The 23,523-nt window shown below is 49.5% G+C and overlaps 1 protein-coding gene and 1 long non-coding RNA gene across 2 annotated transcripts; both read right to left on the bottom strand.

Moving 5' to 3' along the window:
• Positions 1–2,298: 2,298 nt before the first annotated feature.
• Positions 2,299–4,668, bottom strand: LOC129526681 (uncharacterized). Its single transcript, XR_008671402.2, has 2 exons — positions 4,404–4,668; positions 2,299–3,344 (listed from the first exon to the last, which is right to left on the bottom strand). It is a non-coding gene; the product is annotated as an uncharacterized lncRNA (long non-coding RNA).
• Positions 4,669–7,809: 3,141 nt separating this feature from the next.
• LOC134757145 (uncharacterized) lies at positions 7,810–23,123 on the bottom strand. The gene is made up of 4 exons (XM_063698163.1): positions 22,764–23,123; positions 21,897–21,981; positions 10,929–11,003; positions 7,810–8,903 (listed from the first exon to the last, which is right to left on the bottom strand). Exons 1-4 carry the CDS (start codon positions 23,121–23,123, stop codon positions 8,884–8,886), a joined length of 540 nt encoding a protein of 179 aa, XP_063554233.1. The 3' UTR covers positions 7,810–8,883.
• Between the last annotated feature and the right edge of the window lie 400 nt (positions 23,124–23,523).

The following is a 23,523-nucleotide window of genomic DNA, read 5'->3' on the forward strand; positions in this document are numbered from 1 at the left end:
AGGTTGCAGTGAGCCAAGATCGTGCCACTGCACTCCAGCCTGTGCAACAAGAGCAAAACTGTCTCAAAAAAAAAAAAGAACTAGATGAACTTATGAGTGAAGAAGCTTATAAAAAATACGGAAAAATCTACTGAGAAGTGAAAATGGAACCCCTAAATAAACTAGTATGAAATAATTTAAAATATAAAAATAAAAAACAAAATTAATAAAGTAAAAAACAAGTCTTATGCCTGATATATGAACCACACCAAAAGTTCACCAAATTGCATGATGCCGTAATCAGAGACAATCAAACCACAAACCAAGAGGAGCAGTTGACGTTTTCCCTGCTAAAAACAGCTTTTCCAGCAGGTATGGTGCCTGTAGTCCCAGCTACTTGGAAGGCTGAGGCGGGAGGAGTTGAACTTCAGCCTGGGCAACACGATGAGACCTCACTATTTAAAAACAAAAATTGAAAAAGAAACCTAAAAAAGCAGGTTTTACAAAGACGTTGTTATAAGGCTCCATATAATAATGAGACTCTTATCCTCTCAATGCCACTCTTTTCATTTGGCAGGATAATGCTACAATTAAAATTTCACAATAAGTAACTGCTATAGGTAACTTGAGAAAACCTGACCCAAAAAAAAAAAAAAGAAATCCTTTTAGTCCACCTAGTGGGCAAATTTGGCATTTTCCCTAACACAGTTTTTTGTTCAAATTGTACTGGTGGTCCCTTTTATAAAGCTGGCGTTCACAAAGTAGTGATTAATTCGATCTGGTATGAAATACTTCTCAGTGGCTATCACAGGCCTCGCCCAGTCTCCTCCATGGCCTTTTGTTTAATTTGTTGCCCTTAGGCTGGGGCTGTTAGTTCAAAACCACTTCTACGAACTAAGTTTATTATATTGTTGCCAATTTTTTCATTATAATTTTTAAATGTTGTTCTTAGTGCCTGTCTAATCTCAACGAAGCCAACTCTCCTAACAGGATAATACTTGCTCAACACCTCCAGATAATGACTAATGCCTACAAAGCAGATGAAATAAAACTTAATACTGGACTCCAGATGAAACTGCTTTGAGGCCAGGTGCAGTGGTTCACGCCTGCAATCCCAGCACTTTGGGAGGCCGAGGCGGGCAGATCACCTGAGGTCAGGAGTTCGAGACCAGCCTGGCCGACATGGTGAAACCCTGTCTCTACAAAAAAAAAAAAAAAAGAGAGAGAGAGAGAGGAAAAAATCAGCTGGGGGTGGTGGCGCATACCTGTAATCCCAGCTACTCAGGAGGCTGAGGCAGAAGAATCGCATGAAACCAGGAGGCAGAGGTTGCAGTGAGCCAAGATAATGCCACTGCACTCCAGCCTGGACTACAAGAGCAAAACTACGTCTCAAAAAGGAAAGAAAGAAAGAAAGGAAAAAAGAAACTGCTTTGAGACATTTTTTCCTTCTGGCCTCGTTATTACACAAATGTGGCCCAGGTTGCTGACTTAGACCCCGCTATGTTCCCTCCAATGTGGGACAGAGACAGCTGGCACAGGTCCGTTACAGCCCCAGGGACAGATAAGCCTGGCTGCAGAACGGCTGGTTAGCGATGCTTTCAGAGAAATATCTTGATCAAAAGAGAAAAATGTAAAGCTAATCACACAAATTGGGTCATTCTTGTCCCACCCAACCAAGGGTCAAGAGGCCAGCGGGAAGGAACACTCAGGGCACGTAGAATTTCTCCAAGAATGTCATCCTCTGTAAGACCGGCTGCTGAAACTGCTGCCACCTGAAACCAGTTTACCTAATGCCTACTAAAAAACCTGCTGACACAACTCGTTTTACCCTCTGCCCTCACTCACCAGTCGGAGCTTGCCAGCTCCCCAAACTCACCAGTGCCAATGAGCTTTCTCAAAGAGCAGTAGTAATATTTCTCCTCTTTATAAAACCTCCAGCCTTTCTTCATTCTTTGGACGTCCTAAAGACCACTCAGGCTACAGATATCCACAAATTACACTTCTTTCCCCAAATAAAACATTTTAATTTCGAGGATTCATCTCTGTATTTAACTTCGACACTGATAACAGGGAAATACGCAGCAAAGAGACCTCAATCCCCAGGGGTCCCCTTCTAAGCACCCCCTCCCCCAGTCAGCCCAGACTTGCTAGGGGCGGGGAATGGCTGGGCAGCTCCACCTGTGACAATCGAAATGACTGACAGCAAGCTCTCCTTCAGGCCTGGCCTCCCTGGAGTTCTCACTTAGCAAATGGCTTTCTAATGAGAGCACAGTAATTTGTCCCTATGTGTGGACTGACAATGAATAAAAGAAGCAGAAATCCATGGTGAACTTTATTTCAGCAAATAGAGGACAAAGATCAACGACAGCTCCTGTAGGATTCGGGAGATTTGTCAGCCACGTAGGCATAGAAGATGGGAAAATGGGATCCACCTTTTTCCCCTTTGGGGCCAACCTGGCAATTTGTGTGCAAAGCACAGAAATTCCACACAAGGAATTTGGCGTAATAGAAGTAATTAGGGCTGGGCGTGCTGCCTCATGCCTGTAATTCCAGCACTTTGGGAGGCCAATGCAGGAGGATTGCTCGAGCCCAGGAGTTGAAGACCAGCCTGGGTACCATAGCAAGATCCTATCTCTACCAAAACAAAACAAAACAAAAATTAGCTGGGTGTAGTAGTGTGCACCTGTCTAAAAAAAAAATGTAATTAGTAACAGGAATGCTCCAAACTCAGGAAAAAAAACAAAACAATATTTTTAAACTGCTAAAAGACCAAAAATTATTTCAAAACCATGAGGTAAAATGACAGAGGTCCTGGTGAGGAGAGGACTTTATCAAGGGTGTAATGGAAGACGCTGGGCATGATTCACATGTTGTGGCGACCCCTGGAGAAGGGGGGCTAGAGTCAGGCAGGGGTGTGAGTGACCCAGGCACAGAAGTGGGGCGGGAGGGACTTGGGATCCTCCTTCTGAAGCTCCCCAGGAGGCTCCTCCTTTTTCCTGCCCTTGATCCTGGAGTCCTCTCTGCCAGAGACAGGGGGCCACATGGTTCTCACCACCAGGCTAGTGGACAAATCCCTTTGTTTCCAGGGTGGGCCTGGAAGGGATTAGGTTACTTTCTGGTCCACACCAGAGGCTCCCCTAGAGGGCAGACAGCCCCAGGGACTGACTCAGGGACCCAGAGGCTGGGATGGGGGAGGCCAGGGAGTGAGGCCAGGGCAGGCAGCTGTGGGGGCTGGGCTGGGGAGAGGAGACAGTACTGGGGCACAGGGGATGCATGTAATCCCAGCACTTTGGGAGGCCGAGGTGGGAGGCTCATTTCAGCTGAGGAGTTCAAGACCAGCCTGGGCAACATAGCGAGAACGGTTCCTGGGGGGGACAAAAAAAGAAAAAAAGCATGAAATACAATGTGTCTGTATTGAAATCTGTACTGTAATTGAGATGAAATACTGTGGAAAAACTCAAGGAATTTACCTAAATGCTCCTTAATCTAATTCCAAATACCAATGGTAATTCTCAATACCTAATTAGGAAAACATCACAACCTGCATTTGAAGAAAAGAGTAACGTTCAACTTCTAACAAGGCGTGCGATCTTCATTTCGGCACTTGGAACATGAAACAAAGTCAAAACATTTTCAGGCAAGGTGAATTGCTGATCAAGTATCAGATGTCCAGGTCTGCTCCCCTTACCATTGCGATTTATTCACCACTACATGCTCTGAAAGTACCACACGGTGTGGAATCCTCAACTTAAGTACAAAACACGACGAAACTGATTAGGAAAATCCATTTGTCAACTGTGGGAGGCTCTGGATGTGTAGAGTACCTAGACTGTGGTAACCCCTCCACCCTGCGTGCCTCCATCACATCATCCAGCTGTTCACCTTAAATAAATACAATTTCTATCCATAAATTACACCGCAATAGAGCTGGGGGCCATTTTTTAAAAACTTCCTCTGGCATGCATCAATTGATAAGAGCTTGCAAAGCTGAGAAGGCACCGATTTAAAACTCGCGCCAACGCGGCTGCGCGCCTTGTCCTCCGCCCAGGAACCCTGGAGGCCACGGCCTCGCCCGGCTCCTGCGCTGGCACTGGACGTCCCGCAGGCTGTACCTGGCGCCCCGCGGCCTCGCTCCCGACCGCCGCCCCGCAGAGGCCTCCCCACCGCCGAGGCCCTCGCCACGCCCGGGTGCCCCCAGGGGGCGCCGGCTTCCACCCACAGAGCTCCCCAGGCCTGGGCGGGCGCAGGGAGGGCGCGACCGGGACGCACCCGCGCGGGGACTTGGCAGAGACTCGCGGGACGTGGCGGGGGCGCCTCAGGAAACGCGCCGCGGGGCTGCGGGGTCGAGGGGAGGGGACAAGTGTGCAGGGGCCACCCTCTCCCCAGCCCCGCCCCCCGAGTCCAGCTCCGCCCCTGATGCGTACCTGGCGGGACTGGGTCCCAGGGGCTCTCCGCGCTCCTTCTGGGGGCGCCACGTCCGGACCTTGTCCCCTGTTGAGGACTACCTCGCGGGCCGGGCGGGGTGAAGGGCGCTGTTAAGAAGGACGGTCCCAGGGAATGGGGGGCGAGGGGGAGAACGGGGTCGCCGGGTCGGGAGAAGATGACAGATGGGGCAGAGCAGAAGCTGCAGAGGGTCGCCCGGAGAGCGCGGGGGTTCCCCCACCAGCTCCCCGTCCCCGCTTCCCGTCTGACCCCACCAGCTCCCCGTCCCCGCTTCCCGTCTGACCCCACCAGCTCCCCGTCCCCGCTTCCCGTCGGACCCCAGGGCAGGTGGGAACGAAGAAGGGAGTTGGGTCCCCGCTGTGGGCCCTCGCCCTCTCAAGCCGGGCCATCTCCAGGGCTTCAGGTTGGGAAACGGGCTCCTGTGGCCTCCAGCAGGCTCTTCCACTCGGGGCCTGGGTTTCAACTCAGTCTTCTCCCACCACCTTTTCCATGTGTCTTCAACGCCCTTCTTCACCCGGGGTGACCAGAACTGCCCAGAGGGCTTGCAGCCTTCAGGGACGCAGTTTCCAGTTTCTGGGCGCCCATATGGACTCTCCCCTGAAGCCCGCCTCCCCTTCCCCTGGGAGCAGGGGGCTTGCAGGTTCTCCCACCGCTCACCTTGCACTTGCTTCCTCCGCCTATCCAGGGAAAGGCCCACCCTGCTCAACCCAAAGGCCCAGGGCCCCTTGGTGAAAAACCCCAAGGGGGACAAACAAAAGACCTCTGCAATCTGGTTTAGAGTAGACAAAGCTTCCCTTAAGCAAGTGATCTGGTTAGGTTTTGTGTCCCCACCCAAATCTCGTCTTGAATTGTAATCCCCATAATCCCCACGTGTCAAGGGGGAGACCAGATGGAGGTCATTGAATCATGGGAGTGGTTTTCCCCATGCTGTTCTCGTGATAGTGAGTTCTCACGAGATCTGATGGCTTTATAAGGGGCTCTTCCCCATTGCTCAGCACGTCTCCTTGCTGCCTTGTGGAGAAGGTCCCTTGCTTTCCCTTCGCCTTCCGCCATGATTGTAAGTTTCCTGAGGCCTCCCCAGCCATGCTGAACTGTGAGTCAATTAAACCTCTTTCCATTATAAATTACCCAGTCTCAGGCAGTTCTTTATAGCACATGAAAACGGACTGATACAGCAATTCACCACAAATCCAAGGCAGGCTTCAGTCTTTTTCTGTCATGTACCTAGTTCATTTAAGAACACACTTAGAGTTAGAAACTGGATACTTTGGCTCTCGTTGAGGATACGGACATATATATACACACATATGTACACTCACACATCTATGGTGTAAAGTGGCAGCCATGACAGTCCCTTCACCTGACTTGTCTAGAAATGCTCAGCTCCTGAGGCAGTGACCCTAGAGGGACAGAGAGCGTGTCTGGGAGAAATGTGGAAGGGTCAGCTGCGTCCAGTGGGCTTCGTGAGGCACCGCACCTGCCTTTTCCAGGTCGAATATTCCAAGTGGAACTCAAGCAAGATGGATCTAATGGGGAACTTGTGGGGAGTCTCCGGGTCTGATGCTGGAGTCGTGTCCACAGGGTAGGCCACGAAGAAGGGAACTTCAGGAGCAGCTGCCGCCCCGAGAAGACAAACTGAAACCCATATCAGTTCCTGTTCCTTCTGACCTTGGGTGCTAGGGTATTCTACAAAAGTTAGTTTTGTTTTGTTTTTGAGACGGGGCCTCAATCCATCACCCAGACTAAAGTTCAGTGACAGGATCATAGCTCACTGCAGCCTTGAACTGCTGGGTTCAGGAGATCCTCCTGCCTCAGCCTCCCAAGAAAGCGAGATTACATGTGCCAATGCACCCTGTCAGTTTTTGTTTATTTTTGTTCAACGCCTTTAATGTAATCAGCCTGGTAATTTTTAAAACCCCCCTTTTTTTTTTTTGCAGAGAGGGGGTCTTGCTATGTTGCTCAGGCCGGTCTCCAACTCCTGGGCTCAAGTGATCCTCCTCCCTGGGCATGCATAAGCCACCGTGCTGAGCCCAAGCCAGTATTTTTATTTAGTAACTCATTGTTTTTAAATAATATTTATGTTATATCTTCTATCTGCTAATCTTACAGCCTGAAAATGAGGTTGTTCTGGCTGGCTCTTGGCCTCGAGGGAAGGCAGACTTCTCCAGAGCAGCTGGCTTCCATTGCTGTGTGGCCCTATAAGCATCTTTCAGCCTGGGCACTTAATATTGATTTCTTAGCTTGTTGGTTCCAGGGCCTCAAAAAAAATGATGTTCAGTTTAAATCCAAACACACAAGAGGATGGGGAACCTGTCACAAATCTTAGGGGAGACACTTTTATTGTTTGTCTTAGTGAGAGCCCTGGGTAGAAAAATTTCTTTCTCACCTCTGCTTGCTGATGGTCGCAAAATGAATTCACCTTTTCACTGAGTATATATATATATATATGGCCCTTCTAGGATGCACACCTGTGTGGAAGTCCTAGTCTCCTTTACAGCCAGAGCTCAGGGCTCCTGAGATGAGGAATTCCTCTGGGGCAGCAGCTGCATCAGCGTCAGTGGCCACGTACGTTTCCAGCAGCTTTGTTGTTTGGAAGATTTCCTTTTTTTCCCCAGTTGCATCTATGCAAGAATGGATTTTGTAATATTTAATTCAGAATGTCTAGCCTCAAAAGATATTTCAAGTTATCTGACCTACTTTATTGTTGGGAAGGAAATAACCACTTGTCTTGTGTTGGTTCCATCCCGTTTGTCTACACTGTTGTCCCGTTTGTCTACACTATTGTGCTGTTTGTCTACACTGTTTTGTCTACACTGTTGTGCCCATTGGCAGAAACTCCTCAGCATGGTTGTGGCATTTCCAGTGTTCCCAGAGCGGGCCTCTGTCTGGTCCTCCCAGAAGTCTCTGCAGTCACTTCCCGCTGACGCCAGTAGTAGCTGCTTATTTCCCAGGAATGCCGTTCCCTCCCCATGCCCAGAGGCACTAAGACCCCAGTTTCCTCCCAATTGGGAAGAGACCTGGAGGGCAGAGGGATTCTCTCTGGTGTAGGGCCAAAGGCTCAGAGAGGAGTCCAAGGCTTCCCGGCCCAACCAGGCCTGTGGAGTAAGATGAGGTCAGGAGATAGGGACAGAGGAGCCCCTGGGATATGGGTGGCACTTGCCGCCTGCAGGAAGCTCACGTTCTGACCTGCAGTTCCCTGTGGTGAACTTCAAGAGGGAACTTATTGGGGGAACTCGCCACCAATATTTCAACATAGGTTCTTTCTATTTTCCATAAGTGTCAGCCAGCTGAGAAACATAGAGGGACAGTACAAAGAGAAGAATTTTACAGCTGGGCCGCTGGGGGTGACATCACATATCAGCAGGACTGTGATGCCCGCCTGAGTCTCAGACCAGCAAGTTTTTATTAAGGGTTTCAAAAGGGGAGGGGGTGTAAGAACAGGCAGTACGTACAAAGATCACATGCTTCTGAGGGAACAGGACAAAGGGCAAAAGCAGAACTACTGATAAGGGTCTATGTTCAGCAGTGCACGTATTGTCTTGATAAACATCTTAAACAACAGAAAACAGGGTGCAAGAGCAGAGAACTGGTCTGACCACAAATTTACCAGGGTGGAGTTTCCTGACCCTAGTAAGCCTGAGGGTACTGCAGGAGACCAGGGTGTATCTCAGTCCTTATCTCAACTGCATAAGACAGACATTCCCAGAGTGGCCATTTATAGATCTCCCCCCAGGAACTCATTCCTTTCCCAGGGTATTAATATTAATATTCCTTGCTAGGAAAAGAATTTAGTGATATCTTCCCTACTTGCATGTCCATTTATAGGCTCTCTGCAAGAAGAAAAATATGGCTCTTTTTGCCCGACCCTGCAGGCAGTCAGACCTTATGTTTGTCTTTCCTTGTTCCCTAAAAATCGCTGTTATTATGTTCTTTTTCAAGGTGCACTAATTTCATATTGTTCAAACACACATATTTTATAATCAACTTGTACAGTTAACACAATTATCACAGTGGTACTGAGGTGACATACATCCTCAGCTTACGAAGATAACAGGATTGAGATTAAAGTAAAGACAGGCATAAGAAATTATAAAAGTGTTATTTGGGAACTGATAAATGTCCATGAAATCTTCACAATTTATGTTCCTCTGCCGCGGCTCCAGCCAGTCCCTCCGTTCGCGGTCCCTGACTTCCCGAAACAGGAACTCCCACTGGGGCTGCCTAAGTCTGGTCAGTGAGACCAAATCTGTGATGTAGGAATAAGAAGATCCATGGTGCAGCCACCAAAGTTACCTGCTCCAGCCCAGACGTGATCTGTGACAGAGCTGGCGCTTTCGTGTGCATGTTCTTGAGTCCTGTTTGTCGTGTTATCTCTGGACTGGTTGGGTCTTGGGCAGGAAGAAGGAGGCTGTCACTTACTGGGTCTTTCCTCTCCTTACATTAACACTACATTGTTCCATGTTATGCCGTAAGCTTTTCAGCTGTAAAGAGCATCAACAAGCAATTAGCAAATTTATTTCATTAGAATATTAGAAAAATAGGCCAGACAGCCTGGGTATGGTGGCTCACGACTGTAATCCCAGCACTTTGTGAGGCCAAGGCAGATGGATCACTTGAGGTCAGGAGTTCGAGACCAGCATGGCCAACATGGTGAAACCCCATCTCTACCAAAAATACAAAAATGATCTGGACATGGTGGCAGGTGCCTGTAATCCTGGCTACTTGGGAGGCTGAGACATGAGAATCACTTGAACTCAGGAGGTGGAGGTTGCAGTGAGCCGACATCATGCCACTGCATTCCAGCCTGGGTGACAGAGGGAGACTCTGTCTTAAAAAAAAAAATTTATATATATATATATATAATATACCAGCCTAAATTAGGGTTTAATTCAGGAAGACGAGCATTGGTTCAGTCACTCAACAGATCAGATATATCAACTTGGCTATGATGCAACAAACACATTCCTAAAATTCACTGGGCTATGCAAAATTGCACAATAAAAACCACAGGACTTACAAGGAAAAAACGAGGTTGGGGAAGGACACTCAAAACACCCCATCAGTGACACAATTTTTTTTAATGATAGGAACCTAATAAAGAGGGTAGAAGGGTTTTACATGCTAAATTGTTGAGGAATACATCAATACTACAATGAGCATGGCACTTTATTTGAAGGCCTGAAGTTTGCTTGTGGAGTAGATGGAGGAAGGGGTGTAGCCTGTGAGATGCCCAAAGCGGGGATCAGGGTCCCCTGGGTCCCTGGAGAAAACATGGTTTGGCTCTGTGTTGCCACCCAAATCTCATCTCAAATTGTAATCCGAATGTGTCAGGGAAGGGACCGGGCGAGAGGTGATTGGATCATGGTGGTGGATTTCCCCCTTGCTGCTCTTCTGACAGCGAGTGAGTTCTCAGGAGATCTGATGGTTTAAGAGTATGGCACTGGCCAGGCGCGGTTGCTCACGCCTGTAATCCCAGCACTTTGGGAGGCCGACGCGGGCAGATCATGAGGTCGGGAGTTTGAGACCAGTCTGGCCAATATGGTGAAACCCCGTCTCTACTAAAAATACAAAAATTAGCCAGGTGTGGTGGTGTGCGCCTATAGTCCCGGCTACTCGGGAGGCTGAGGCAGGAGAATTGCTTGAACCGGGACCCCAGAGGCAGAGGTTGCAGTAAGCCAAGATCGTGCCACTGCACTCCAGCCTGGGCTACAGAAAGAGACTCTGTCCCGCCCCACTGTCTCTCTCCTGCCACCATGTAAGACATGCCTTGCTTCCCCTTCACCTTCCTGCATGATTGTAAGTTTCCCGAGTCCTTCCCAGCCATTTGGAACTGTGAGTCAATTAGACCTCTTTTCTTTATAAAGTACACAGTCTTATGTAGTTCTTTATAGCAGTGTGAAACTGGGCTAATGCTCAATGGGTATGGCTCACAACCCAGAGGGAAACTGAGGCCGCTGGCGGATTCTGAGGTGTGTGCACATGCACTGCATGCATTCCTGTGCACCTCAGTTCCACTGGGGGTGTTTCCTGTGTTCACCTGGTGTTTCCTACAGACAATCACACATAAGCAATTGCAAAATTCATGTTGTGCTCAAATTGTTCCCTAATTGTCCAAATGCATTGGAACGAATTTACATTTTCTTTTTTTCTTTCTTTTTTTTTTTTTTTTTTTGAGATGGAATCTCATTCTGTCGCCCAGGCTGGAGTACAGTGGCATGATCTCAGCTCACTGCAACCTCCACCTCTGGGGTTCAAGTGATTCTTCTGCCTCAGCCTCCCAAATAGCTGGGACTACAGGTGCACACCACCACACTGGCTAGTTTTTATATTTTTAGTAGAGATAAGGTTTCACCGTGTTGGTCAGGCTGGTCTCAAATTCCTGACCTCGTGATACACCCGCCTCGGCCTCACAAAGTGCTGGGATTACAGGTATGAGCCACTGCACCCAGCCGAGTTTACATTTCAAAGCAAGTACTGTAATAGAATTGCAGTCATGTAATACCCACCATGTGGTAGGTGCTGTTCTAGACACTGCAGACGCAGCAGCGAGCCATGTGCAGTCCCACCCTCGTAGGAGTTACCTGGCAATGGGGGAAGCAATCAACAAATCAATAATCTCATTTCAGGTGATGAGAAGTGCTGTAAAGGAAAAAGGAACAAGGCAGGACAGCAAGGGATGGCTTTGTGATAGCATTTTTTTTTTTTTTTTTTTTGTAGGTCTATGTATTTGCTTCCTGGGCAGGCATTTACAAAGTGCCACAGCCTTGGTGGCTTCAATAGAAATGATTCTCTCCCAGTTCTGAAGGCCAGATGTCTGAGATCCAGGTATCAGTAGGGGTGGTTCCTTCTGGGAGTTGGGAGGAAAGATCCGGTCCGGGCCCCTCCCAGCTGCGTGTGATTTGCCGGCAGTGTCTGGCTCCTGGCTGGTGGACACGTCTCTGCCATCCCTGCCTCCGTCTTCATGTGCTGTTCTCCCTGCGTGCATGTCGGTGTCCAAATTCCCCGTTTTACAAGGACGCCAGTTTTAGTGGATGAGGGGCCCAACCACTCCAGTATGACCTCATGTTAACTAATGACATCTGCAATGACCCTGTTTCCAAATAAGATCACATTCCGAGGTACTGAGGGCTGGGAACTCAACGTATGAATTTTGAGGGGATATGGTTCTACCTACAACAGTTGGTAAGGGAAGCCCCCTTTAAGTAAGTGACATTTGAACAAGAGGCCCCCATTCCTGACCCCTAAACCACTTCCAAAACTAAACTATTTGCACACAAGCCTATGGCCCACATCATAGATTCTGCTTGTGGAGGGGATCCAAATTTAGAGAGTACAGAAGTGGCCCTAAAAGGCAGAACCTCAGAGCAGGAGAGCACACACCCTGCAGCCCCACTGTCAGGACCCTGTTGCTGGGGGGAGTGAGCAGGTGCTGAGCCTTGGCCTGCAGGACAGCTGCCACGGCTCCCAGGGCGGATGACGATATGCACATTGGGAAGTGAGGCCTGGGTCCATGTGGTAGAGGGGTACTTTTTATTTTATTTTATTATTTATTTATGACAGAGTCTCACTCTTGTCACCGAGGCTGGAGAGCAGTGGCACGATCTCGGCTCACTGCAACCTCCGCCTCCCAGATTCAAGCAATTCTCCTGTCTCAGCCTCCCGAGTAGCTGGGAGTACAGACACCCACCACCACGCCCAGCTAATTTTTGTATTTTTAGCAGAGATGGGGTTTCACCATTTTGGCCAGGCTGGTCTCGAACTCCTGACCTCAAGTGATCTGCTTGCCTCGGCCTCCCAAAGTGCTGGGATTACAGGCATGAGCCGCCACACCCAGCCGGGGCGGGGGTGAGGGGAGTACTTTAAAAGCATTGAAGCAATAGTCAGAAGAACTGTGGGGTTGGCTCACTTAATGGTTTTAAAGGCCTCAAAATAATAATAATAACAGGCTCAAGTGAGCCAACTATCAATGTAAGACACTCTATGAGAGTCTGAAGCCTTCGGGGCAGCATGAAGAGCTCTTATCTCTGCGGGTACAGGGTGGTTTATGATGAAAACCAGGCCCAGGAGTATTCACGACTCTGAATAATGTTCATTTCATCTCTCTCTTCAGCCATGTTTAATGTACTGTCTAATCTATTAAAGACAAACTATTTCTCACATTTCTGACACTAAATGAGGGGGGGATGTCCCACACCAACCGATCATCCAACTCTCCGCACGCCAACTGGGTGACCTGCAATTCAATTTGGACATGAACTCCTGGGAGGTAACACAGACCCTACAGATTAACGGCTCAGTCCCACCAGACCACCCCCAGTTCAGAAGCCAAGTGCACGTCTCAGCCTCTCATTTTTTTGTTTGTTTTTTAAAACTGAGTCTTGCTCTGTCACCCAGGCTGGAGTGCAGTGGCACGATCTTGGCTCACTGCAACCTTGGCCTCCCGGGTTCAAGCGATTCCCCTGCCTCAGCCTCCCACGTAACTGAGATTACAGACACCCACCACCATTGGTCCTCCCATACTCTGACCAACTGGCTATAAATCAAGGGTTCCCACGGCCCCTCCCCAGGTTCAGTAATTTGCTGTAGGGCTCACAAAACTCAGGGTTACACTTACATTGACCAGTTCATTAGAAGGCTGCAAATGGACAGTCAGATGAAGAAGTACATAGGGTGAGGTCTGCAGGTCCCTATGGCAGGGGCTTCTGTCCCCATGGAGTCAGGTGCACCGCCCTCCTGACACGTGGATGTGCTCTCCAAACCCCTCCGTTTAGGGTTTTCATGGAGTTTCCATTATGTACATGGGCATGATTAACTTACTGACCATCAGTGCTTAACTCAACCCCAGCCCTCTCCTCTCCCTGGAGGTCAGGTAGGACTGAAGCTTCCAGCCCTCTAATCACCTGGGGGCCTCCTCTGCAGCCCCCAGCCTGCAGCTACCTAGGGGCTTCAGCCACCAGTCCTCTTGTTAACAGAAATTCAGCTATGGCTGAAAGGGGCGTGTTATAAATGTTAATGTAAAAACTAAACTCTGTAAAATGTTTTGCAGGGATTTATTCTGAGCCAATATGAGTGACCACAGCTGGGAGCAAACACAAACCCAGGAAGCTTCGAGTAACTGTCCCAAGGTAGTTGGATTACAGTTTGGTTTAATACATTTCAGGGAGGCAAGAGTTGCCAGCGAAGACATAAATCAACACGTGGAAGGTATAGGTTGGTGCAGCCTGGAAAGGCAGGATATTTTCAAGCGGTGTCAGGGTGGGGATGTTATAACGCACAGGAGCATTCGGAGATTCTTTAATTTGCAATTGGGTGAAGGAACAAAACTTTGTCTAAAAACAGAGTTAGCAGAAAGGAATGTTTAAAGTAAGATGAGGATGCTGTGTCAGAGTCAGCCACTGTATACCAGGTCAAAAATGACCTAGTTAGCAAGATTGATGGCCTGCAGGAGTGACCTCATCCTTGTTTTGCAAGACCTTCGCTCTTGTTTGTAATTTGGTCTGTTATTGCACAAACAGTCTGCTCTTCGAATCTTATGATCTCTGTTTTAACATTAGCACTAGTCGGTTCTATCTAAACTGCAAAAGGGAGAGGTTTGAAGGAGATCCCCTCCTGGCAGGAAACGCAGTTTTTAGTTTCTCTGGGGTCTCCTTGGCCAAGAAGGGGTCTGTTCAGTCAGTTGAGGGTCTTGGGATTTTACATTTAGTTTACGTGAATATCAAAAGATGCTCTTCTCATCCCTATCATTCAGGAAATTCCAAGGGTTTTAGATGCTCTTGGGTCAGGAGCCAGAATGAAGACCAAATATGTTATTTCTTTTCTGGGAAGTATTTATACACTCCTCCCTCGGTATCTGTAAACCATTGGTTGCAGAACCTCCCATAGTTACCAAAATCCACAGATGCTCACGTCTGTTAAAAGAAAAAAATTAGGCCGGGCGTGGTGGCTCATGCTGTAATCCCAGCATTTTGGGAGGCTGAGGCTGGCGGATCACAAGGTCAGGAGTTCAACCTGGCCAAGAGACCAGCCTGGCCAATATGGTGAAACCCTGTCTCTACTAAAAATACAAAAATTAACCGGGCGTGGTTGCGGGCGCCTGTAATCCCAGCTACTTGGGAGGCTGAGGCAGGAGAATTGCTTGAACCCGCGAGGCGGAGGTTGCAGTGAGCCAAAGATTGTGCCATTGCACTCCAGCCTGGTTGACAGAGTGAGACTCTGACTCAAAAAAGAAAAGAAAAGAAAAGAAAAACTTTAGGTAAATTAAATTTAAAAAGAAAAACTTTAGGCAAATTAAATTTATCAGTATAGGCTGGGCACAGTGGCTCATCCCTGTAATCCCAGTAATTTGGGAGGCTGAGGCGGGTGGATCACTTGAGGCCAGGAGTTTGAGACCAGCCTGGGCAACACAGTGAACCCCACAGTGAAACTCTACTAAAAATACAAAAAAAAAAAAAAAAAAAAATTAGCTGGGCACAGTGGTGCATGCCTGTAATCCCAGCTACTTGGGAGCCTGAGGCACGAAACTCACTTGAGCCTGGGAGGCTGTTATCTTTGTTTTAAACTATAGACTATGAACTAAGTTTCTCCCAAAGTTAGTTCAGCCTACACCCAGGGATGAATAAGGATAGCTTGGAGGTTGGAGGCAAGATGGAGTCCTTTAAGTTGGACCTCTTTCATTGGCTCAGTCATAATTTTGCAAAGGCGGTTTCAGTATTTGCATATAACCTATATACATCCTCCTGTATGCTTTATTTTATTTTTCGACACAGAGTCTCACTCTGTCACCCAGGCTGGAGTGCAGTGGCACAATCTCGGCTCACTGCAGCCTCCGCCTCCTGGGTTCAAGCGATTCTCCTACTTCAGCCTCCCGAGTAGCTAGGATTACAGGCATGCACCACCATGCCTGGCTAATTTTTGTATTTTTAGTAGAGACAGGGTTTCACCATGTTGGCCAGGCTGGTCTCAAACTCCTGACCTCAAGTGATCCACCCACCTCAGCCTCCCAAAGTGCTGGGATTACAGGCGTGAGCCACCATGCCCAGCCCCTCCTGTACACTTTAAATAACCTCTAGATTACTTATGGTACCTAATACATTGTAAATGCTATGGAAATACTTGTTATATTGTTTAGGGAATAATGACAAGGAAAAAAATCTCTGTACACGTTCAGCACAATTTTTTCTACGTACTTTATCTTTTCTTTTCTTTTTTTTTTGGAGACAGGGTGTCTCTCTGTGGCCCAGGCTGAAGTGCAGTGGTGTGATCACAGCTTACTGTAGCCTGGAACACTTGTACTCAAGCAATCCTCCCGTGTCAGCCTCCTGAGTAGCTGGGACTACAGACATGCGCCACCACACCCAGCTGATTTTTAAATTATTTGTATAGATGGAGTTGCTATGTTGGCCAGGCTAGAGTTTTTTCAAATATTTTCCATCCTTGATTGGTTGAATCCACAAATGTGGAACCCATGGATATAGAGGGTCAACTAGTTATTTTTATATATTATAGTTATATATTAAAAAGAGAAAAAACTTGACTGAAGAGAAACCCCTGACTTCGGTGGCTCAGGAAGTTTACTGCTCCCCCACCCCACCTAATTCTTCTGTAAAACCTTCCAGCTCAATCTTCAGGAAATCCCCCCCTCCCCACTATCCCCCTGATGAAGTGGCATCGCTGTCTGGAGTAAATACCCAGGGTTCATTGTCTCATGCCAAGAAGATTAAGGACATGGACATACATGAGGAGTGAGCTTAGGAGCAGAGGTTTAATCGGCAAAAGAAAGAGAAAGGAGAGCAGCTCTCTCTCTCTCTTGCAAGAGAGAGGGGGCTCCAAAAGGGAAAAGCTGGCCTGCAGGGACAGCAGCAGATTTTATAGTCCAGCTTGAGGAGCAGTGTGTGATTCACGAAGGGCCCACAGATTGGTTCAACCAGGTGTGACATTTACATAGCATGTGGGGAAGGCTGGTCTCCCCACCCTAATCTTATTATGCAAATGGGCTTTCCACTTGGCCAACACCATCTTGCCTGCTTCTTACTGTACACGTGGCTGGCAAAGAGAAGGGAAGATACAGCCAACATTTTGATCATGCCTAGTTCCAGGTAGCCTTTTCCTATTGGCACAACTGCTGGCATTCACCCGTGCAAGCTTCCAGCTTGCTTGTCTATGTCTGCAGCTCGATTTTACAGGCTGCCCTTTGTTACAAAAGAAAATGATTTGGGGGCTTCTTTTCATTAAAAGGAAAACCTTACTGAGAACTTCCTTATCCTCACTATTTGCCTAAATAATTTCTTTTTAACCATATATCACTACTATGGCTTTCTGCGGGGTGTCCCCTATTGTGCTGGGAGGGCACATGGGCGGTGGAGAAGGTAGAAGCTATCAATTCTTGGAGAGGAAGGTGGGATTCAGGCCACCTGGGGGCTGTGGGGAGGGGAATGAGGCCTAAAAGATGCCAAAGTTTGCAGGAGGAGAGCAGGCTACCGCCCACATGGGGCTGTTTGTACTCTACAGGCCTACGGAGGAGGGAAGCTTGGAAACATGGCCAGTGCAGGGGAAAGTCAGATGATGTGGATGTTCCTGGGAACATCCCTCATCTGGTGACTGCTGGGAATGCTGACGTCTTGGAAAAATGTGCTCTGAGTGGTCTTCGCAGTGGGCAGGCTCAGTGTACCTGGGCCTCCCAAAACGCCAGCTCTGAGACCCCTCCTGAGCAAGGACCCCTGGGTGGATTAAGCCTCAAGGATAGATTTCTTATGGTATCACAGCATGACACCTATCAATAGGTGTTTATTTATTTTTATTTTTTATGTATTTTTGTTTTTGAGACAGAGTCTCACTCTGTGGCCCAGGCTGGAGTGCAGTGGTGCCATCTCAGCTCTCTTCAACCTCCATCTACCGGGCTCAGGTGACTCTCCTACCTCAGCCTCCCAAGTGAGTAGTTGGGACTACAGTCACAGGCTACTATGCTCAGCTAATTTCTCGTTTTTTTCTTTTTTTGAGATGGAGTCTCACTCTTGTTGCCCAGGCGGGAGTGCAGTGGTGCAATCTCCGCTCACTGCATCCTTGACCTCCAGGGAACAAGGAATCCTCCCACTGAAGCAGCTGGGGTATAAACCCAGGGTTCGTCATCTCATGCCAGGAAAATTTAGGACATGGACACACCCAAGAGTTTAGGAACGAGGTTTAACAGGCAGAAAAGAGAAAGAAAAACAGCTCTATTGAGAGAGAGGGGTCTTCCAAGCAGAAAGACCAGCTGATGGCAGATGCGCCAGATTTTATAGTCCAGTTTGAGGAGGTGGTGTCTGATTTACATATGGCTCACAGATTGGTCTGATCAGGTGGGACATTTACACAGCCTTCGGGAAAGGCTGGTCACCCCACCCTAATCTTATTATGCAAATGAACTTTCCCCTTTGCCGATGCCATCTTGTCTGTTCCTTACTGTACACATGGCTGGCAGGCAAGGGAAGATGGAGCTGCCATCTTGAACATGTCTAGCCCCTAGTTCCTGCCAGCATTCACCCGTGCAAGCTCCCAGCTTGCCTGTCCATGTCTGGAGCTCAACTTTATGGGCTGCTCTTTTTTAGAAAATGATTTGGGGCTGCTTTTCATTAAAAAGAAAAGCCTAATGGGGGACTCCCATACCCTATCTGCCTAAGTGATTTGTTCTTAACTCCTATATCACCACCTCAGCCTCCCAAGTAGCTGGGACTACAGGTATGTGCCACTGCATCCAGCTAATTTTTGTATCATTTAAAAAATTGGGCCAGGCACGGTGGCTCATGCCTGTAATCCCAGCACTTTGGGAGGCTGAAGCGAGTATATCACTTGAGCTCAGGAATTTGAGACCAGCCTGGCCAACATGGTGAAACCCTGTCTCTACTAAAAATACAAAACTTAGCCAGTGTGGTGGCACATGCCTATAATCCCAATTATTCAAGAGGCTGAGGCAGGAGAATCGCTTGAACTCAGGAGGCAGAGGTTGCAGTGAGCCAAGATCTTGCCACTGCACTCCAGCCTGAGTGACACAGTGAGACTCTGTCTCTAAATAAATAAATAAATATTGATTTCTAGTTTTGTTACCTTGCAGTCTGAGAAATAAATCTTATTTCTCTTTTTAGAAATCAAGTTGTCTGTTATGTCCAATATACTGAGAAATAAAAATGATATCCTAAGCCCCAAGCAACTGAACAGACCTCCCCATCCTGGTCAAGGGGACCCCAGAGAAACCTTGAGTGCCAGGCCATGACAGGATGGGAGGTCAGACACGCCTGGTTCTGCCCTCTCCCTCTCTAACTGCCTTGAGGGTTTCTTCCCTGAAGGCTGAACAAAAACCACTGTGGTTCCAACCGGCCCTGACACTGGCCCTCCCTTTCACAGTTTTGACAAAACAACCGACCAGCATTCCTTCCTGATAAGAGACCACCAACCTCGGAGTGCTTGTGGCCAGTCTACAAAGGATGCGCAGTCAGGGTTATTGTGTCCTCTGCTTCATCTTTTGTCATCAGGTATCTGAAAACTCCACTCTCAGATCAGGCCAACACTGCCATTTTTTGTACATGCAACAGACTTATGAAAGGACACGAAGCTCAACTTGGCATACGCATGTTTCTCCTTTCGTGAATATTCACAGCTCCTCCTGTAGCTTATTCAATATGTATATTCAGTCACCCAGCTCAGCATACATTTCTGTTCCCTTTGCCCCTCCCTCGAAATGTTTGTTTCTGGCTTCCACCTGGAGGCTGTGCTTCCCAGCCTGTTGGATTGCCACCCTGCAGGATGCAACACTTTATGAGAAATAAGGCTGTCCTTTCTTCATCATCCTTCAGCTGACAGTATAATCGAGATTTCATATTGAGGATGTTCTATGCATTATTTATAGAAAAGTACATTGTGCAACAGCCACAAGCACCACTCTTTGGGGAGGCAGGTAGTTCAAGCTCAGCTAGTATTGGGGCCCTGCCCCTTGAGAGTTGTGTTGGATTGAGGAAAGTTCAGTGATACCCCATGCACAGGGAGAGGGAAAGTGTGACAGCCCCACTCTCAGCTCAGGCAGGGAGGTCCCCTGAAGTCCTGAGGCATCTGATTCAGCACCAGGCAGAGGGTGGCAAAGTTCACTCTGGAAGACAACCCCAGAACTTGTGGCCCAGCCCTCACTGTCCCACAACCTGCCCCTTCACCCCTGAAATCAAGGACTAGCAAGAAGGCTGGGTGAAGTGCTCCAGCATGGTGGCTCACGCCTGTAATCACAGCACTTTGGAAGGCTGAGGTGGGAGTATCACTTGAGGCTAGAAGTAGGAGACCAGCATGAGCAACACAGCAAGACCCCATGTCTACAAAATTTAAAGAATGTAGCTGTAGTCCCAGCTACAGGCTGCAGTTGTTGTGGGAATCAGGAGACTGGAGAGACAGGTAGGTGGGACACGAGAATTTTATTGAGTGCACTCAGACCCCGTGGATTAACATCCAAAAACTGGGCCCAGAACAAAGACAGCACTTGACTCATATACACACCTTTGAAAGGGAGTGGGCTAGTTTGAAACAAGCTTACAGTGGCATGAAAGCAAGGATACAGAGACAGAACATAGGCAGTTAATCAAATTGTGACAGGTGCATAACCCAGGGTTACATGTAATTCTTGCCATGCAGTCCAGCTGGCTGTTATCTAGGCTTGCTTAAAAGAGCCTTCAACAGGCTTATCTCATAACCTTTGCTATGGGGCCCAGAAGGCCGCAGCCCAGGCCTGCTCAGGTATGTTGTATAACCTTCACTGTGCTGCTTAGATAAAACTGAATACCTGAAGTTTCTAGTTACAGAAAACAAGAATCTATAAACTCATAAAACTTGCAGAGCAAGGTACAATCACATGGAGGGGGTTGGGGTTCGAGGGGGAACTTTTTCTTATCCTTATGTTGAGGGAGTGCTGGGAGAGTCTCCAGAGCACACTCCTTTGAGCCTCTGCGTCTTTGATGATGTTATCAAGACTTCGTCTGGGTCTGGGCTTGGTCTGTTACTGCCTTTGGGATGAGTCAGCCTAATACAGAAAGCTTATTTTTCTCTTTTTAAAATTTTATTCTTCTTTCTTTCCTTAATTTCCTGCCTCACAGTGAGCTATGATCACACCACTGCACTCCAGCCTGGGTGACACAGCAAGGTCCTGTCCAAAAAAAAAAAAAAAAAATCTGTGAAGTGAGAAAGATGAAGGCCCATGGGAGGAAGGGGGTGGGGAGGCCAGAACCTGAGGACCTTCTTTTTAAGTAGGGTGGCCCCAAGCTGGCTTTGCCCGGCTTCCCAGGTTCATGCCCGCTGTCACGTGAATGGGCACTCTCTCACTTCCAAAGGTGACCAGGTTTGGATGGTGAGTTTTGTCGTCACTCTGCTCTTAGGCCATGGTGTGAAGTCATGACTTTATCAAGTAGAGAGGGCTTAAGTGGAGGAGGGATGGGTGATTTACATTTTATAAAGTGCCCTGGGGGCTGGAGGGAGCTAGAGTGAAGGCCTGGGTATGAGCGACTCCAGGGGGACAGGGAGGGGAGTACCCGTCACTTAGGACCTCAGTCTGAAGTTCCCTGGCAGGTGTCCCCTTCACCTGCCCTTGAGCCTGGGGGTCTCCCTGCCTGGAGAGGCCCCAGCAACCCAGCCAAGCCTGACCTTGAGCAAGGCCTGGAGGCTGGATCTGAAATGGAGAAATTCCAGCATTTCTCAGGTTGGCCAAGAAGAGATCAGGTTACCTTCTGGTCCAAAGACAGAAGGGGCTCCCTTTGGAAGGGGGAGCAGAGCCACAGCCTGATCTAGGGACCCAGCTGGTGGTCAGGCCCAGTATGGGTGACAGGCCAAGCAGGCCTGGCAGTTCCCTGGGCCACCCTTGAGCCAGGCCTGGGACCAGGAGCTGGCGGGGCTGACCCGGCACCAGGACACCCAGGAGCAAAGGCAGGGCCCAGACAAGAGAAGTGCAGGAGGTAAGGGACTTGGAGCGTGCCAGGCCGAGACTCCTGGGATCCCTGTCTCAGTGGCAGTGTGGCGGGCCAGGTCTCACTAACGCAGACCTCCATTACAACTGTCCCAGTACTGACTGAGTAGCTAGATTAAACATTAAAAGCTGATAGAGCCAGTGCCCTTATACAAAGGCTGGAAAGTAACAAAGAGCCCACCGAGAGTTTTGCCTAGGCCGTCCCCGGGCCTTAAAGCATGACAAAATAACAAATTAATTCTTATCAGGACCCTTTTAGGGTTAAACGAGTTTTTTTGTGGGTCTGAAGAAGTTCCCCACGCCTCCAGAAACAAGTTTACTGAGGGTCTGAAGGCACTCCCCAAACCTCCTGATTTAGCAGGAGACAAGATAAAGGTAAGCCCCCCAGCATCTGGACCCATTTAGATTCAGTAAATGTATTGAGGCTCCAGAGGAAGGTCTTCAGGACTCACACCTCACAGATTACAGTAAGTTCATCACTAATGTCTTCAGATGCATGCACACTTACACGTAGACATACCGCTTAGAAGGTATGTAAGTTCTGGAAAACTGTAATTTTGAGTTGGTCCGGTGATAATTTCCAGGCCTTCTCCCTGTAACCAGTTGCAGAAAATAAAAACGCTCTTCCTCCTCAGTTCATCTGCATCTCGTCATTGGGCCCCGAGAAATAGCCGCCCCACCCTCAGTTTGGTCCGAGAACAGCGGGACAGTGGAGTTGGAGCCGCCCCAGGAGGGATTAAACCGGGTGGAAGCAAGTCCAGGAGACGCCCGCCCCTCCGCCGCGCCACAGGACTCGCCAGCCCGCCACGCCCTGACCCCTCGTCTCTCTTCCCCTCCCCTCCCCTCCTCCTCTTTTCTCCTCTCCTGCCCTCCCCCATCCCCTCCCTCCTCTCCCCTCCCTGCCCCTGCCCGGACAGTCCCCATACGCCCCCTGCGCTCCCAGGCCCTTTCCCCTTCCTCCTTCCCCTCCTCCTCCTCCTTCCCCTCCCCTTCCTCCCTCCCCTCCTCCTCCTCCTTCCCCTCCCCTTCCTCCCTCCCCTCCTCCTCCTCCTTCCCCTCCCTCCCTCCCCTCCTCCTCCTCCTTCCCCTCCCTCCCTCCCCTCCTCCTCCTCCTTCCCCTCCCCTTCCTCCCTCCCCTCCCCTCCCCTCCCCACCGCGTCCAGGACACTGCGGGCTGGTCCCGCGCCCCGCCAGGGCTGCCGGGGTGTGCTGCTGGGGAGCGTGACGTGGGCAGGACCACGCTGGACACGCAGTTCGCGTGCGGCCGCTCCCCGAGCAGTGCGCGGCGTGGGCGGAGGAGCGGCTCCGCGAGGAGATCAAGGCAAACGCGGCGCCCGCGCTGCTGGAAATCGTGGACGCGGCGGACGCCGAGCACCTGGTCACGCTCCAGGACCTGGACATCCGCCACGGCGACGGCTTCGCGGTGCTCCCGGGCGTGTGCAGCCAGGCCTCGTTCCCGGCCGTGAGGCCGCTGCGCGAGCGCCTGCGCGGGCTGTGGGAACCCGGGGCCGTCCTGCTGGTGCTGGTGGGCACCCAGGCCGACCGGGACGCCGAGCGCCAGGTGCTGATGGCGCGGGCCCGCGAGGGGCCCTGCCCGTTCCCGGGGGTCACGGCCAAGATCCAGCGGAGGGTGGACCAGGTGTTCACGCTGGCGGTGCGCGAGACGGAGGCCCTGATCCCGCCCGAGGTGCCTCCCCGCCAATGCCCAGCACACGAGGCTGTCGGAAAGGTTCATTGGCTAATTTGCCACAGTTGGTTTTCAATACGTCCATCCCTTTTCCTGATTTCCAGAGCTCAGTATTTCCACCCAGTGCCTATTTATTTATTTATTTATTTACTGAGACAGAGTCTCACTCTGTCGCCCAGGCTGGAGTGCAGTGGCGCAGTGTCGGCTCACTGCAATCTCTGCCTCCCGGGTTCAAGCGGTTCTCCTGCCTCAGCCTCCCGAGTAGCTGGGATTACAGGCGCCTGCTACCACACGCAGCTGATTTTTGTATTTTAAGTAGAGCTGGGGTTTCATCATGTTGATCAGGCTGGTCTCAAACTCCTGACCTCGTGATCCGCCCGCCTCAGCCTCCTAAAGTGCTGGGATTACAGGGGTGAGCCACCTTGTCCGGCCCTGAAGCTTATAGTTT

This window comes from Gorilla gorilla, chromosome 15 (genome assembly GCF_029281585.2).
Source record: "Gorilla gorilla gorilla isolate KB3781 chromosome 15, NHGRI_mGorGor1-v2.1_pri, whole genome shotgun sequence".
Classification (NCBI taxonomy): Eukaryota; Metazoa; Chordata; class Mammalia; order Primates; family Hominidae; genus Gorilla; species Gorilla gorilla.

Bases quoted from the DNA above. Each gene is read 5' to 3' on its own strand.
- LOC134757145 (XM_063698163.1), bottom strand. From the start codon at position 23,123: ATGAACCTTTCCGACAGCCTCGTGTGCTGGGCATTGGCGGGGAGGCAC. The intron at 21,982-22,763 runs GTGCTCGGCGTC...AACTGGTTACAG, and splicing joins AGGTCCTGGAGCGTGACCAG to GGAGAAGGCCTGGAAATTAT. The intron at 8,904-10,928 runs GTGGGTATTACA...TGCTCTTTACAG, and splicing joins AGAACAGCACCTACCACATG to CTGAAAAGCTTACGGCATAA.